The sequence below is a fragment of the Calidris pugnax genome, unplaced genomic scaffold (genome assembly GCF_001431845.1).
Source record: "Calidris pugnax isolate Ruff unplaced genomic scaffold, ASM143184v1 scaffold70, whole genome shotgun sequence".
In the NCBI taxonomy this organism is placed as follows: domain Eukaryota; kingdom Metazoa; phylum Chordata; class Aves; order Charadriiformes; family Scolopacidae; genus Calidris; species Calidris pugnax.
This window is the reverse complement of record NW_015090862.1, coordinates 7,413,244-7,429,592: the sequence shown is the minus strand read 5'-3', so window position 1 is coordinate 7,429,592 and position 16,349 is coordinate 7,413,244. Positions and strand designations below refer to the sequence as shown.

The following is a 16,349-nucleotide window of genomic DNA, read 5'->3' as shown; positions in this document are numbered from 1 at the left end:
GGGGGGGGGGTGGGGAGAGAGGGAGAAATTAAAAGAAATACTAATCCAAAATGAGATTAGTCTTAAAAGAGCTGTGCATGTTTTCCTGTGCTGGAAAAGACAAGAAGCTCCTGAGCAAACAGTAATCACTTACTCGGTTGCCAGCTATGGGTAAAGACGAGCCATATTCCTTTCTGGCAACAGAAGTGCTGTTGAAAGAGGAACTAATGGATGCCCCAAGGGGGACACCCCCTCCCAGACGACATGTACCACACCACTGGGCTGGAACACTCCAGGTGTGAAGGTATCTGTGTGTGCTGCTTTGTGCTGCCATTAACCCCGAGCAGTTGCTGAGCATCACCTTTCATGCAGAAGCCAGATGTGAGCTCCATCCCTGACAACACAGCAGTCAACGTTTTTGCACTGTATTTTTTCCAAAGACACAGTACAAGTATTTAGTGTATAATCACTACCCGTCCTGATTGCTGTCACGGGGCATTTTCTATGGCTGAAGAAGACCACAGAGATCATTTAGTTACAGCCAAGCACATGGAAAGAGTTTCTCAGCCACAGCAGATGGAGTAATGAAGCTGGCAAGAACAAGTTCTAAATCATTAAATTATGAATTAACAAGAAGTCTTAAGGAGTAAATATTTAGAAGAGCTCACTGAAGCCTTATGGATAGAAGCATCGTGACCAATTATTCCAGTGATCATTTAAACATGGAGTTAGGAAAGATTAGAAACAACAGAAAAATAAATCTCACCAATTAGATGCAAAAATGCAGATTAATGCCATGAGTAGCTACCATATGAATATTCGATGCAACTATTAAAGCATTAATGAAGTAGTCACAGACAATTTGATTTTCATTTTTAAATAACCAGATGCAGAAATGTAAATCTGCACTTTTTTTTTTCTTTAACTTCATAATTCAGGACTAAAAGGTGTTTTTTTCAGAATGTAGAAAGTATCACTGAAGTTAAAGGGCAGGACAACTGATGAAGGAATCGAAAACAGCATTACAAAATGAAATTCAGTGAGTAAACTCAGTACCTCCAAATGACAGAAAAGGTTCTTAAAAACAAACAACAAAAAAAGTAGAGAGAAAATGAAATAAACATTAGGAAACTAAATAAACAATGAAATGGTTACGTCAGCATAGAGGAATTTTTTTCATTTTCATTACGTGCCCAGATTTCATTTTGCACCTATGAAAGTACTGTCAGTTATTCACAAAAGAATAACAAATTGTTTATAACAAGCTGTAGACACACAAAGGCATTAATTCATTAATGCATAAGGATTATTTAAGATCATTTCCATGCTTATATAACTTCTCATCATTTGTTTCAAAAAGGAACTTCTACCACATCTTATTTGTTGTTATTCAGGACAGCAGAATTGCTGGAGGGTACAGGGAGAGCTGAAGAGCAGGCAATTAACACAAAAAGCAAAAAACCACAGCAGAAACTCTAGCCAAAATCTGAGCCCTCTGAGTCTTCCTCTGAGGGCAGAGGATACAGACAGTGGCAGATAGTGATCTCCAGTGCACAGGCTTCAGCCAACAAAAGCACACGGAGTGCAGGTGATCCGGCAATTTGAGATTTCAACACAGGTAAGAGGTGAGCCTGCTCCAGACAGTGGGCAGAGGCAGCTCTTGGAGAGAGAGCCCCCTCCAACCTCTTACTTTCACTTACTAACATTAAGAACAAAAATTCTGGGAATTTGTATTACATCCATCACTGACTTATAATGGCAGGTGACTGTACTGTGCCACAGATGTAAAATCAGGCTAATTCTTATTTTGTAGAGCTTTTAGAGGGGCTTGAGTAGCAAGTCTTTTTAAAACAGCAGTGATCTAGATCAGTAAAACGGTGAGTGAGACTTGAAGAGCCACAACGCAGATGTGACTGTCATAACATGCAGTTTTGCCTGTATATTCCCATACCAGACGATATGTCTCTTTTCTCGGCTGAAAGGAAGTAAGGCAAATACCTCTGCCACTCAACAGTGCAGATGGAGGGTATTTTTGAAACTGGCTATTTCGAAATTATCCCAAGTCATGAAGTGTTGCACTGTACCATACTGTTTTCTTTTGAAATTATCTATTGCGTGGGTATCATGAATCACCATTTCACGTACGCAGCTGACTAACTTCACAGTGTACAGAGCATTTTATTCATTCTAGCTCTCATATGGATTCTTAAATGAACAGATAGCTAATTTCAAAGATGAACATTTTACCATTTTCAACCCATTCTCCCCTTGCCTCCTGCTCCTGCAGTACAGCTTGAGAGCCATCACAATTAATCCAGAGATCTGCCACTGTTTTACTTGATTAATTTGATCATGGACTGTATTGTCAACAAGGAAAACTGTATTAATAGCTCACAGCTAACCAGAGAGGATACCAGGGACCATCTTGTTAACCACACAGCACCCCAAAAGATCTTTACCTAGAAACAAAATATTTCAAAAGGTCCTCAAATTGGCAGGCTCTTGGGCTGAAGGGCAGAAGTTTCTAATAACCACTCTCCTTGGGTGACAAGTTCATTTTCATGCAATATTTAAAGAAAGGAGGATCTCCTGTGCAGCTGTTAGTGTCCTTAGAGACACCATTCCCAGGCACTCTGTGCAATCATTCCTCTGCTCCCTCTTAATTCACCAGCAGCCACAGGCAGATTACGAAGCTGGGACTTTACCAACGTGACCAGGAGCCTATAATAGCACTCATAAGCCGAGGGACTTTTGTTGTTGTTGTCAGTACCACATATAAATACAGAGCAGTTAAGAACATAGCACTTTTCTCTTTAAAAATACACTGATAATTAAAAAGTATCTCCATATTTTGCTAATCAAAGTAAAATAATATAAACCTATAAAGTACTGGGTTAATTTTAGACGTAAATACTGACAAGATCTGTGGTTATTCCTGTTACCTGTCAGTGGCCATGGTCTCTCCATAGCATTTGTAATGCCGTACTGTTCGCCAGCTTAGGCAAATTACCCTCTTGTGAAATTTACTAAAACACTGGAGAAAAGACAGATCTAAATTACCCTCTTGTGAAATTTACTAAAACACTGGAGAAAAATATTTATATTTTTATTTATAAATTTAATTTATAAATAAATTTTATTTATTTATAAATATTTATATGCAAAATATTTAAGGAGCTATAAATTAAAGAGAAGGCCATTGGCCAGAAACTTTAGTCTTACTCCTTTTAGAAAAAAAAAGAATTCAGGACTAGTGGTCTACAAACCTGGCCATCTGCTTGTATGCTTCTTCAGCCACCGCAAAGATATGTGGATCCATATCCCCCATGTTTTGGCCACTGTAGGCATTGATGATATCTTCGCCATAGATAGGCAGTTGCTCATAAGGATTTATGGCCACTAAGACGATACCTAGAAAGGAAATGAACCAAAAGGAATTATTAATAGCTGTTTCAAAAGAAAACAAACCAAAAAGTGGCTTTAACACCAATTTTAGCCTTTCTAAAAATATTAGCTAGAGAAGAATAAGGATCTGATATTACTGACTTCAACAAATATTTATTCTGACCACAGTTTTATGTGAAAAGAGTGTCAGAAGAGTTTACTTCTATCCTGCTTTAGGAAACACATCAGGGACAACTTTTTATTTTTTCCTCTGTCTGCCTTTTCTAAAGTTAGTGAGCATGAAACAACCAGATTCAGACTGTGTGGACTTGAAATACAGCCTGCTCGGTACAGTACACTGATGAATGCACATTGTACTTCCCTGCGTTTCACTTTGAGTTACAACTGATACTGTGATTTGTGAATTACAGCTATTACATGGCCTCGCTGACGGCCAGTTTGGATACGTGAAGCGTGTGAACCTCTCAGCCATTACGCTGCACCCAGGAATAACATCTTCAGCTTTAGTAACAAGCAACAAAGGAGAGTCATGGTGCAATCTGGGTTCCAGGGCATCTTACCAGTCAGGCAGGACAACCTCCTGCTCAAAGGGATCAAAAAAAGTACATGTAGACATATCTCATACAGCTGATACCCAGAGGTATACAGTAATGTCAGGAAATTAAGTAATTACAGCTCTAGAAGGCACCATAAAACCCTCATCTAATACATCTGTCTACATGACTACTTACACTTTCCATTTTCTATTTTTTCCATCCCAGTTAAACACGTATCTTCCTTTTCAGCCACCACTCATTACTACAGCATTTCTAAACTCATACCATCCTCTTACTCTCCCCGCACAGGAGAGCTTAGTCTTGCTCCATACGCCCTTCCTAGCCACAAAGTGCCATTTCAAATGCTTTTGGTATGGTTTTCTTTTTCATGAGAAATGAGGGTTGCTCTGCCCAGGGGGATGATTTGCCAAAGATTACATATACCTTTCTCTCCTGCAGCACTTACAACGGGTAAGGAACACCTGTTTGCTCCATGCAGGGGTGAAAACACTGATCACTGCCACACGAGAGCCAGCCGTGCCAGGCAATCTGTGCTCTCTTGACATGGGCATTCCTCCTCACCTTGGCAATGGGATAAGAGGGTGAGGGGGAAAGAAACTCTAATTTTAACTGTGGCTATTTTAAAAATAGAATTTCTTCTTACACATATGTATATTTGGGTGCCTAAAAGTGACAATGCTGGGGCAAATAGCTGCACAGTGACTGTAGGAAGCATGCCACACATGGTCCTTGGACAAACCATGGCTGAAGAAACTGCGCCAGGAGCACTGCCACAGCCCTCAGCTTGCTTCTAAATTTACTCAAGAATTCACACGCACACACACTTCCTCAGTGCAGATCCCAGCCCTCTGCTCCGTGCAGATTACAGCGGTGTGATGTCTATCTCAGAAATTTTCCATGGAAAAGCTAGGAGAAGTGAAAGCACCTACAGTCTGGCACTGCTGCCAGGAACATCATCCCATTTTTAAATCCTGGCATGCATTTACAGATCAAGCACAAGCCATAGCAAAAAACATTAAACAACAATAGAATATAATTCACAGAGAGATCCGAGAGACCTTGATCTGTTTCCTCGAATATATGGTAAGTTTTATGGCCAGACACGCCCATGTAGGGAGAGTCAGTGTTTTTCCATCACCCAGACTTCACTGAAATGACTCAGGAGCTTGAGTGAAAAGTCTCTATAAAAATTTATGCCAAGTTCTGACGCTGTAATGATGAGCCAAAAAATAAGGGGGGGGAGAGAGGGATTGGGAGGGAAAGGGACCTCAGTACTAGCAGACTCGAGGAGTATTTTCGGTGTTGGTATTTAACATCTGCCCTCTGTAACCGTGAAAAAGTAGTAAAAAGTAAGGGTGCGCCACCGAGCTGAGCCTCCCAGGCTCGCATGTCTAATCAAAGAGACATTAAAAGAAAGCCGTGTGAGGCTTCAGACAATTCTCTCCTGCTTTTGGCTACGTTGGCAAAAATAAACCCTTCAGAAATTCCAAACAAGCAGCCCCATGACAAGTCTCCAGCACATTAAATCACTTACCTTCAGTAATGATCTGTAAAATGTGCAAGCAACTGCCATATGGAAATACCCAAAACAAGTGAGTTAGGAATTATATGATTTCTATGGAACTTTTAAATCCTGTCTCACAGGACTACAATCCAGATTAATTTATATATAACTTCTCTTTATCTCCACTAAATCATATTGCTGTTTTAAGAAATATCATGGGCCTTCCCAAATCAAGTTTATGTGTGTTTTTGTTCTTACAATTACACTAAATAAAACTCTGGCTACTCCTTTGGCCATTCTTCTTAGCTAATTCTTTTATCATGAATATATTCACGCATTTGTGGACAAACTGGATATTAATATAAATAATTTATTAATTTAAATTAAAGTTTGCTCCCCTGCATAGCAGGCAGTACTTTATACATCTGAACTAACCAGCAGTATTCACTGAGATTTCATCACAGCTATAGCAGTCTTTCCATGTAAGCATTCAAATTTTCCTTTGCAACTTTTCAACTTCCTTCGTTAATCCTTCATTTCATATCCCCAATAGTAAAGCAATGTTATTCATCACCTCTGAATTGCTGGTGAAAAGCTGACTTGAAATTAAGAAATCAGGAGGTTTTTCTGTTTAAAAGCTTGGATTACTTCAAAGAGAAATTTTAAAGAATTTAACATCCATGTGACATATTACACAAAGGACAGCACAGTTAAAATAATTCCTAGGGCCGTGGACATTCATCCCTCCCAGTTCTAGTTCTGCTGGTTGAGAATAATGTTACCATAGTTCTATTGGTGGATTAAAGTGTTTTTAATCTCCTTCAGGCCAGATCAACTGGGTTAGCTTAAACCACCTTCACCGGGTATTTAAACTAACCTGGGTAATGTGTGAATCAGATTAAGGAGGCAAATGCAAGTCCTCCCGCAGGCAGAGCTCCAAGGCAATAATCTCTGCAGAGGAGAAGCCGCCTGTACTCAGAACGGGAACTGACGGGCCGGTTTGAAAGTTGAATGTCCGTAGCCAAAGGACCTGATTTTCAAAGACTGACATGCTGACATTACTTGCCTTAGCTTACAACATAATGTACATATCCCTGCCTCCCACGCAAATAAATCCACAGCATTCTGCACTCCTCAGGTCACCAGTTAAGTGTTAAACCTCCTTCCCCTGCACTTGGACCACCAGGAGGGAACCCCCACGCTCCTGGATCTGCATGTTTCTAACAAACCCACACACAGTTCCCAGATCCATCACTTCAGACTTGTCTGGAAGCGAAACAGCTGACCAAGCTCCTCCATCCCAGGCCCTTTGTCAGACCCACTCCATGAAGAGCTAAAGGACTTCCAGCCCTATGAGAAACTATAAAACAATGAAACTCAGGCTGAAAACCCCTTAACAAGCCCAAAAGCCCTTTCACAAAACATTACCCCATCAAGAGCTTTGCCGTGGGGGCACTAGGGACAGAAACATGGACAACAGCTAAGCTAGGGGAACTGAGGTGGTTTCCCAGTGCCAGGAACCAGAACTCAGCAGGGATTGCCCAGAGAGGCCACAGTATCTCCATCACTGGAGGTACCCAAATATTCAGATGCTTTGACTGGTCCAAGCCCTGAGCAGCCCAATCTAGTCAGACCCGTTTTAAGTAGGGAGCTCCACCAAAGACTTCCAGAGGTCCCTTCCAACCTAAATTATTCTGTGCCTTTAGTCATGCTCTGACTGCATGATGGGATGAGACGTGGGTATGAATCATCTCCCGCTCCTACAGGGCGGAAGGCTGGCTGCAAGCAGAGGGAGGCAAAGTCTGATTCAGCCCCCCATGGCCTGAGAGCGGGACTGGGAGTAGATGCGTGCGCTCTGCTGAGCATCCACAGGTCAGGAATATCAGAGTGCGCAAAATGCAGCAGGACCTGCAGTCCACCCATCACCATGTCTTTAACGTGCTGGCAGCCTTAGCTCTCCATACCTATCACCATGGGTGGAACCGTAACAGGGACCAGGAGAGGGAAAATCTGACCCTTGGCATCCTCCATGTGCAGACCAGGAGAGAACAAGGCTGTAAAACATGAATTCCTCCTTCAGCCACCTGCCGTCAGGACGAGCCAGTATCTGCCAAGGGCCACCTTGCAACGTGACTTCCCTACTCCACAGTTGGCAAAGTAGCCCAAAGTACAGTGAAATTACAAACATCTAATACATGATGACATCAGGAAGGCTCAATATACTCTGGCGTGTGATACCCAGAACAAGGACTGCCTTACAAAAGTCTGTTTAGAGACAAAGTTAAATTGCACATTTAAAAAGAAATCATGGGGCATGTTTTCTGCTGGCATAAACTGAGCTACAATTAATATGAAAATGACAATTGGACTACACCTACTGGAAGAAATGTGTCTTTGCCTTCATCAGACAATTCCAAGAAGGAAATTTTCAATATCTGGTTTCTAGCAATCACGCCATGATATTATGTTTTGTTTTACTCAGCTTAAAATGTAAAAAAATCCACCAATGACTTAAACTGTTTCGTATTCACTAACACAATATCCAAACTACAGATTTCAATCTTTGAAAAACTAACAAAGTTTTTATATTGAAAGGTTATATTAAAAGTTAGTAATGTATTTTGACTAAACACTGAGATTTAAAGGAAACACAGGCACATAGAGAAAAAAGACCAGAAGCATGAAATGCAAATTTCAAGCCTAAACTATCTCACAATGTTTCTTTAAATCTTGACTGCAAATTTGAACCTACGATAAAGCGACCATTAAAGTGACTTCCACCATTCTGGACATCTGAAACTACCACAAGCTATGCCTATCACTACAACTTTGAGTAACCTCTTCTGTGTGTTCAGTGGTATTTTTTAAACCAAGACTGTTAATACTTGTGAACGGACAAGCGCTGGCTCATGTGCTGTTGAGGATTTAGTCCTGTAGTGGCACTGACAGGAGAACATGAAAAAGAAAATAAACTGGCATCTCCTGTACAGAGACAAAGGAGCTCAATGCAGAGTTAGGCATAAATCCATCAAACTGCACAGGCAGTGAAGCTCTCCTCCAGCCCATGCCTATCTAAGCAAGACTAAGAGGAACACCAACCAGCCAGGAATCCAATAAAACACATAAAAATCCCAGCACGCTGAAATTGCTGAACACACATTTCATAAACAGAGTCCACTGGGAAGGCAGAGGGATACAAAGCAAAGTCAATTTTCTCTGAACCTTAACACTTTGAAGTCTTTCTAATGCACTTAACGACCACAATCACAGGGACTTTCATAGAACAGCCCAACATGTCCTATCATGAAATGATTTTAAGTTAAAAGCATGCATATCAATAATCAACTTTCCTTTTGCTGTCTAGCATTCTAGGTATAGATTATGGTATGAAAAGACAGTACTTGCCACAATAGGTATAGATTAGTTTAGAGTCTATAAATCGAACTTTGAGGTTGTGTAAAACAGCTGGTTCATGGAGATAACTGAGTGCTGTGAGGTCATTTTCACCAACAAGTATGTCAGGGTTTCGCAAGGGTGGGAGTTCCTTGGTCTTCGGATCTAGGCTATATTCTAGGTCCTGCAAATCAAACAGAAACACATGGTGAAAGAGCTGGTGCTTAGGTTTTCTCACGCAGACCCCCCAGTCATTCTTCACAGCAAAACCTGCCCAAGTCACAAAGCACGATGCAAGATTGAACTTTTTTGGTGATTTGAGGGGGCAGTTCTTTCTCCAAAAATGTCATTTAATATTTCCCAAAAGGATTTTCTATATGCAACAGGCAACCATAAAGAGACATCATCTTTTTAAACTATTACTTAAGCAAATTCCTTTCTCTTGCTGCTAAATCTTTTTATTAAATAAAACAAACCATGTTGTATCATAAATCTAACTAGTTTTTCATCCTATTTTCTTCTTGAGTGGAACAGAGAAAGCAGATTTCCAACAGTCTATAGCCAGCTTCATACACAGTAATATTACATAAAAACATTGGCAGAACGCCATGAAGAACATATAAACTGAAAAAAACCCACTATCTACAATTTTTGCAAATATAAATTAATCTATAATGAAGATGTTTTAATTGCATCTGTCTCTAGATCTAAAATTACTTTATTTACCGGATATTTTCTTTTCTGCACACAACATGACTCAATTGGCAAACACCTCCATTCTGCTACATGCGATGCTCAAGTGTGCAGCATCCCCACACAGCCCAGAATATGGGGGGGGGGATTTATCTTGTCACATTAAAAAGGCTGTACTCAGCTTGCCATGTAAGAAATATGAGTGAGTCAAAGACTGAAACGTATTCAAGTAAAATGTTTTATTTAGAAGCTATTCTATATATATAATTTGTTCTTTTTACTTCACAGCTATGTAGGTCTCTACGTGAAAGTAGGATCTACTGGTAAGAAGAAAAAACAACACCCGTAAGAAAAGAAGTTAAAAATAAATATTTGGCCAACTGCAGTAGATCTTTATTTTCCATGGGAAGATCTCAGGGATCATCATTGTTATACATTAAAATTAAATAGCCATTTAAATGGCATGAAAAAAATGAACCAGCCTTCAACTAGAAGGACGCAAGCTTTTTGTAGACACGTCATGATTTTTCTCTACACCATATATAGCACCATTTCATAATGCTTTTAATCCTTTCCCCGTTTTATCTTTACAAATCTTCTGATGGTTACGCTCAACTTAAAAGTCACAAATCTTTCTCTGCAACACTGTTCTCCTAGCAACACTGTTCTCACTGGAGTATCAAAGCAGGGTTATAGTTTTAACGGCCTAAGCAGAAAAATATGATGCAACTGAATGTAACATGCAGTGGGATAAAAGCAACACATGTTATTTTTAAAAATCAGGAAAAATGGATTTTTGTAAATGAATGGTATAATTTGTCACACAAAAAAATACTACTTGAAGTCGGTGAACAAGAATAATTGCATATACATAAATACGGAGATATTTTGACAATATGGCTTCCTGTGCAAGATACGTCAATCTCCAGTCAAGAGCATGAACAATCAGCTTATGGACAATACACAGACCTACCTTCCCCTCTTCAAGTCGAAGTTGAAGGACTTTATCTCCAGGTTTATAATCTTTGAGAAGTTCTGCTGACTTCCAGACCTCCTCTGGATCAGGGATCCAAACCCTGGCATACTGCAATACAAGAACAACAGCAGAAGATCAGTGACGTTTTGTTGCAATATAGTTAAATCACCAATATGCATGACACCAAAAGCTTTTTTTCTCTTTTTTTTTTTTTTAAATACTTGTTTAACAGTCAAAGCCTTAAGCAACAAAGAAGGTAATTAGTACATCTGAGATTAATAAATTGTTTTATCTACTGATAAAATACTACACAACTTTAATTTATCGCCTACAGAGAAAGAAAAGGGCACTTTTCACGCAACATAATGCTCCAAGGTACACATTCAATGCTGAAAATCTACACATAAAAAAAAGTGTTTTCAGAGAGATTAAAAACTTAATTATCAAAAAAACTACTTGTAGAAACTCTTCTGAGCAGATTCTAAACACATTTGCAACATAACTTTATGTAGCTTTTTTTTTTCCCCCCAAAGCGAACACTTGGGCACATTCGTGTTAATGCAGGCAAAGCTATCTGATCTTGAGTATTAAAAGCTCTTTCTTTTGTAGTTGCAAAGAAGGCAAGTCTAAAATGGATTATCTCCAGAATGTCAAAAGAAAAAAAAAGAAAATATTTGGTTGAAGAGGCCTCCAAAGAATAGGAAAATAACCCCTGAACCAGCATTCCAATTAATGACCATTTTCACGCAAACTTTATTCATTAAAGTAACCCTGAGCAAACATATGACTTGTTTTCAAAAACAGAAAGAATATTCATATTTTTAAATGAGTGGAGATATAATGGTTATCTCATATTCAAGAATCAATTAAAGGTATATGGAAATCATCTAGTTACTTATACAGCTGCATGTACATGCAAATATATACATATGAAAACCACTCTTGAGTAACACAAGGAAAAGGCTATGTGATTTTTAATATATTAAAGCTTCCGAACTGATGCTCTTGCAATGCCTAGAGAGCACCAAGATCACCCCACACCCCTCACCTTTGCAAACAAAACAGCTTCCTGACTTTAGAGGTGCAGCCACGTTGCAAAACATTCTAAATCCACTAAATTATTTCAAAATAACTGTAACACAATTGTCAAAGCACAACATTTGATGGCAGAGAAAACAGCATGTGGTCATAGAGCTTCATCACTTAATCTTACACAACTGATTTTTGCATAGATCTTCTGCCTCAAAGAATGCTAAGGCTGCTTTTTCTTTTTTTTTCCCCCCTCTTATTAACCCAGTTTTCCCACTACTTAAAATGACAAACTTCTGGTTTCTACTAGGGATTTTTTGAAAGACCAAGCTTCATATTGCCTTTGTGTTGTGAGACAGGAAAGGATAAAATGACTAGAGCAAAGGCAGAACTTTGTTCTTTGTAGTAAATATGTGGTCATGTTTTCTTTTTTTCATTTGAGCTGTATTAGTTTCATATATATTTGCAATTGTTTTCAGTACAGAAGTGCAGTTATTACTTTATTATTTACATACCCTCTTCCCTGTTTCCCCAAAAGATACGAATATTGATATTGATGAATTATTTGAAAAACGAACGACACCACCCCCAATAATTCTTGTGCAGAGTGTGTGCTCTGGCCACGCACAGAGCAGTGTCTGCAACAGCCACGGAGGCTGTGGAGCAGCTGGGCAATCCACAGCAGAAGCCATGGGTTTGGGCACTTGGATCATCTGTTTTCAGCCCTGATGTATCTCAAAGGCGAATAAACCTCGCTTGAGTTAAAATGAAGGTGTGTGTTAACAAGTGTATGTGCCCATGCAGGGACAAACCTACAGAAACGACAGAATAATTCCACTGGAGTCAAATAGTACGCTCAGAAGCAATGTCTTCTTTCTTTCCCATGTGGTTTTTGAATAAAAGGTTCCCTGTAAAACTTCATAAACACACATATATCCAAACTTACCCCAATGCACCTGTTCACAGAACTCTCTTTTATTTAAAAAAACAACAACAAAAATCCACCAACCAAAACAAAGAAATCCTAAAAATCAAAACCCTGTGAGAAAGTGGGGAAGTTTTTTATTTCAGCACAAAGATGCTGCAGTGTCAGACACAGCTGAAGATCAAATACGTACCACACTTTGCCCAAGGTTACCCCCAGCCACCCAGCAACAGCTGCAGTTCCCCATCCTCAATATTTCTGATGGGATACTGCTTCCCTCTCATCACAGGAATTAACAGAAGGCAATGTAAACATAATAGAAAAGAGGAAATTATTTAAACACTGCCTAGCCAAACGGGTTAGCAGGCTGCTCCCCTCTAGGCTACACAAAGAAAAGTTTCCTGATGCAGAAAAGGCAGCAGCCTCATACAACACAAATCCTGTTAACTTCAGGCAGCAAATGCTGCGTAGCAGTCTCTAACTACATGATCTATGCCAGCATGAAATGGGCACCTTTCATTTATTCAGCTGAAACTGTGTATTTTCCGCTGTCTGGAGAAGGGAAAGAGAAAGCAGAGAACAGATCACCATAGAAACTGGGCTACTACAGACAGCTGAACCTTCCACATGACACAACCCTACAGAAATTAAAGTCATCCTATGAGCGCTAAGCTGTAGCTTTTCATCTCCAGCATCACTGCCTATCCTTAAATCCCTGCCAAAGAAAACACCTGGTAAAAAGACCAGGTGGGAGGAAAGAGAGAGATGTTCCTAATTACAAGCATTAAATCATTTCACAACATTCTCACCTCGCTAATTTAGCAGAGAGATTTGCAAAATCAAATTTTCATTCTACCTTTTATATAAGCAGTTGACATTCAAACCCCATTGCTGCCCAGCCTTTAGTGGGACCCAACACTATCACAGAAAACAAAGCACCACCACGGGCAGAAGCAGGACCAAGGGCCTCTTTCTCAGAAAATACCTTACTCCAGTGTCTAGTGTTCACCCCTCTTTACTCATTACTATATAAATTCAATTATGACTACATTAAAATAAGACTAAAATATGATAAAACTTCTAGAGACACTGATTTACAAATTGGCCTTCTACACAGGGAAAGAAATTCTAGCCTAAAAATGCACTGAAATGATTAAAAAAAATTATGGCAAAGAACATACTAAAATTATACCTGAGTATAATCAATAAATATATTACCCTTTGCAATAGTTCAATGTAAATTTTGAACCACCAGAATAAAACTGCTGATAGGGGAGATAAACAGCATGATTTACTTAAGGAAAGGCAGTGAATGAAATTTTAGGTAAATATTGTCACCCTTCATGACAACCCAAGCTTACCAATAGTGTCACTTGCACCCTTCAGTATTGATCTTGCTCTAATAAACTTAGTTTTGCTACCCGGGTAACAACGTTGTGCTTTCCCTGTGGGTATGTTTCTGGCTCACCACTGATGACTTCTTCCTGTCCTCCTTGGAGACGTAGGGCTGGAAGAGGCACAAGGAGAACATGCAACCCATGGTCTTTCCAGACCACCTCAAAGCCACACCAGCAGCCAGCCGTCTCCAGCCCAGAATTCACAGAACCACCACTGACTCTCAACCAGTTCAAAAAAAAATCAGAATTACACAATTATTATTTTTTTCAGATTAGATACTCTTGAATTCAGAAGGAAAACACAGAAATAAATGCACATTGACAGGGCTATTTCAAAACTCAGTTTCTTGCCTAGACTTTCTTCCAGGCTCAGCGGACTGACATAAAAAAACTCCACCACCTCCAAAATCACATATAAGTGTGGAATCACCATACTTGGTTCAAAGAAGGACAAGCTGGGCTGCTGAAAGGCAGTGGCTTAGTGATCTCAGTGTAGTCACTCTAAGAGAGTTACACAACAGAAAAAAAACACAGGGAGAAGTTTTTATTTTTCACTGGTGGGTCAGAAAGCTTGCTGTTTTACCACAATTTTATATAATAAGAAAATATAATAGGAAATTGCAGTATTCTGTCATACCACATGATTTCATCTTAGATCACATGAAGAAATCAGCAGACTATAACAATTATCTATCAAATGAGACCATATGACTCACAAAGCCTCTCTTCTGAGATATTAACCTCTTGAAGCACTAATTGACATTGCTGACAGAATGGAATCAGCAATGCAAGCAGCTCAGCAGTCGCTTCAGCACTCACAATAGTTTTCCACTCCCATCACACAATCACAACTACTGCAGAAGGAGAGGGAGCTATCTTCCCAGCTTATCAGCTCTTTGATAAGAGCTGAAAGAGTTCATGAGATTATCTACATCCTAAAAAGAGAAAGAAAACAAAATGTCAACTCATAAAAAGCTGTCCCTCGTTTCTCAGCATGATCCACCCATACAAGTGAACTTGTACAATGTTCACTTCAGCAGAGACCATCTATTTACTTACAGACAGCCTCAAAAAACAGTCTTCCAGGTGTTAACCATGAAAAACTTACAAGATGCTGCCCCTCTCTCTTTGAAGGATGACCTCATTTGAGGTAGGCATAAAGCAGCTCGTTAATGTCTGGATCAAAGAGATACCGTCAATGCTGGCAGCACCAGCTGAAGAAGCTGATGGAACAGCAACATGTGGTGAAAGTCAAAGCTAGATTTGACCAGAAGCATTCAATATTGCTAACTGAACACGGCCACCTGGAGAGAGCAGGCTGCATTGAAAAGAAAACTGTCTGTGGCAGCGAGGCGTAACTACAAATCAGAGCACAAAGTTGTAAAAGTTCACACTGCAAAGTGCTGGACTTATCTATGCAAAATGCTAACTTGGGAGGAAAGGATTTCGCCAGCTGTATGACTTCCTTGCTTGGGGTTGCTCTGAAAAGGTAATTTGGTGCTATTAGAATAATTTCCTTTTGGCCTTATATTTTCCCTTAAACTTGGTTCATGGTGCCACCACCAGGGATGATAATACTGAGTCTAGAAACACCTGAAACAGAAAAGTTCACCTTTTATATTAACAATATAAGCAGACGCAAGGCTGGGTGAGTAACAGGTCGAACACAAGTCTTAACTCGACCAACCTGGATGCCCTACAAAGAGATCTGATCACTCACAGACGAGGCCAGAGTAGGTCCCATTTCTTCCACTGCTGAAACCACTAACATTTCTGCTGTCACACGGGCAGTCCCAAGGAAGCACCACATTTCTGTTAACCAAGGGCAACAGCTGCTGCTTACAGTTCAAAAAGAAAGACTTGACTTTCCTTTCATAAAAATATCAACTAACCAGAAGGGAGTGGAAAGTAGAACATTTCCACGACAGCCAGGCTGGAAGAAAACCTCTGACCGACTCATCTAAATTCTTCCTATGACCTGAGGGAAATGGCATCATTAACTTTGCAAAAGAATCAAAACAAAACCTATCAATTTTCTTAAAGGCAGTAGCATTCTTTGGGCATGGAGCATTATTTTCTGTCTTGTTGCTCAGCAACAGCCATTTATATACCTCCGATACAGTTTAAGGCCTGGTATTTAGAAAGTATTAATTTTAAAAGACATTTATATCATGATATATAGTGGAGAAAAGCATATGTGACAATTTGTATTAGTGTTTTATCTGACAAATAATCTCACATAGTTTACCTAATGGGAAGATCAATAGTCCCATGCTATCACATAACGTTCTGGCTAGTGGGAATTTCCTGGCCGGTGGCACGTGGAGCACCCAGGTGGGGACAGGGTGACCCGGGCTCTGAGCTGCACCCTAAGCCACCACCACGAGGGGCCTGCCTGTGCTGACACCACCAGGTCTGCACGTTTGGGCCAAAGTGCCTGCAACACCCCAGGTCAGGCTCCACATCCTTCTCCACGCACACAGAGACTACC

General features: G+C 39.9%; 1 protein-coding gene across 7 annotated transcripts in view; it reads right to left on the bottom strand.

Moving 5' to 3' along the window:
- Positions 1–16,349, bottom strand: part of MYO5A (myosin VA) — a 106,174-nt gene that overhangs the window by 76,475 nt on the left and 13,350 nt on the right. For all 7 annotated transcript variants that reach the window (XM_014944628.1, XM_014944632.1, XM_014944634.1 and 4 more), the window contains exons 2-4: positions 10,505–10,615; positions 8,851–9,022; positions 3,246–3,390 (exon numbers count right to left, since the gene is read on the bottom strand). In XM_014944628.1, coding sequence (XP_014800114.1) covers positions 3,246–3,390; positions 8,851–9,022; positions 10,505–10,615 — 428 coding nt within the window. The remainder of the gene's footprint in view (positions 1–3,245; positions 3,391–8,850; positions 9,023–10,504; positions 10,616–16,349) is intronic.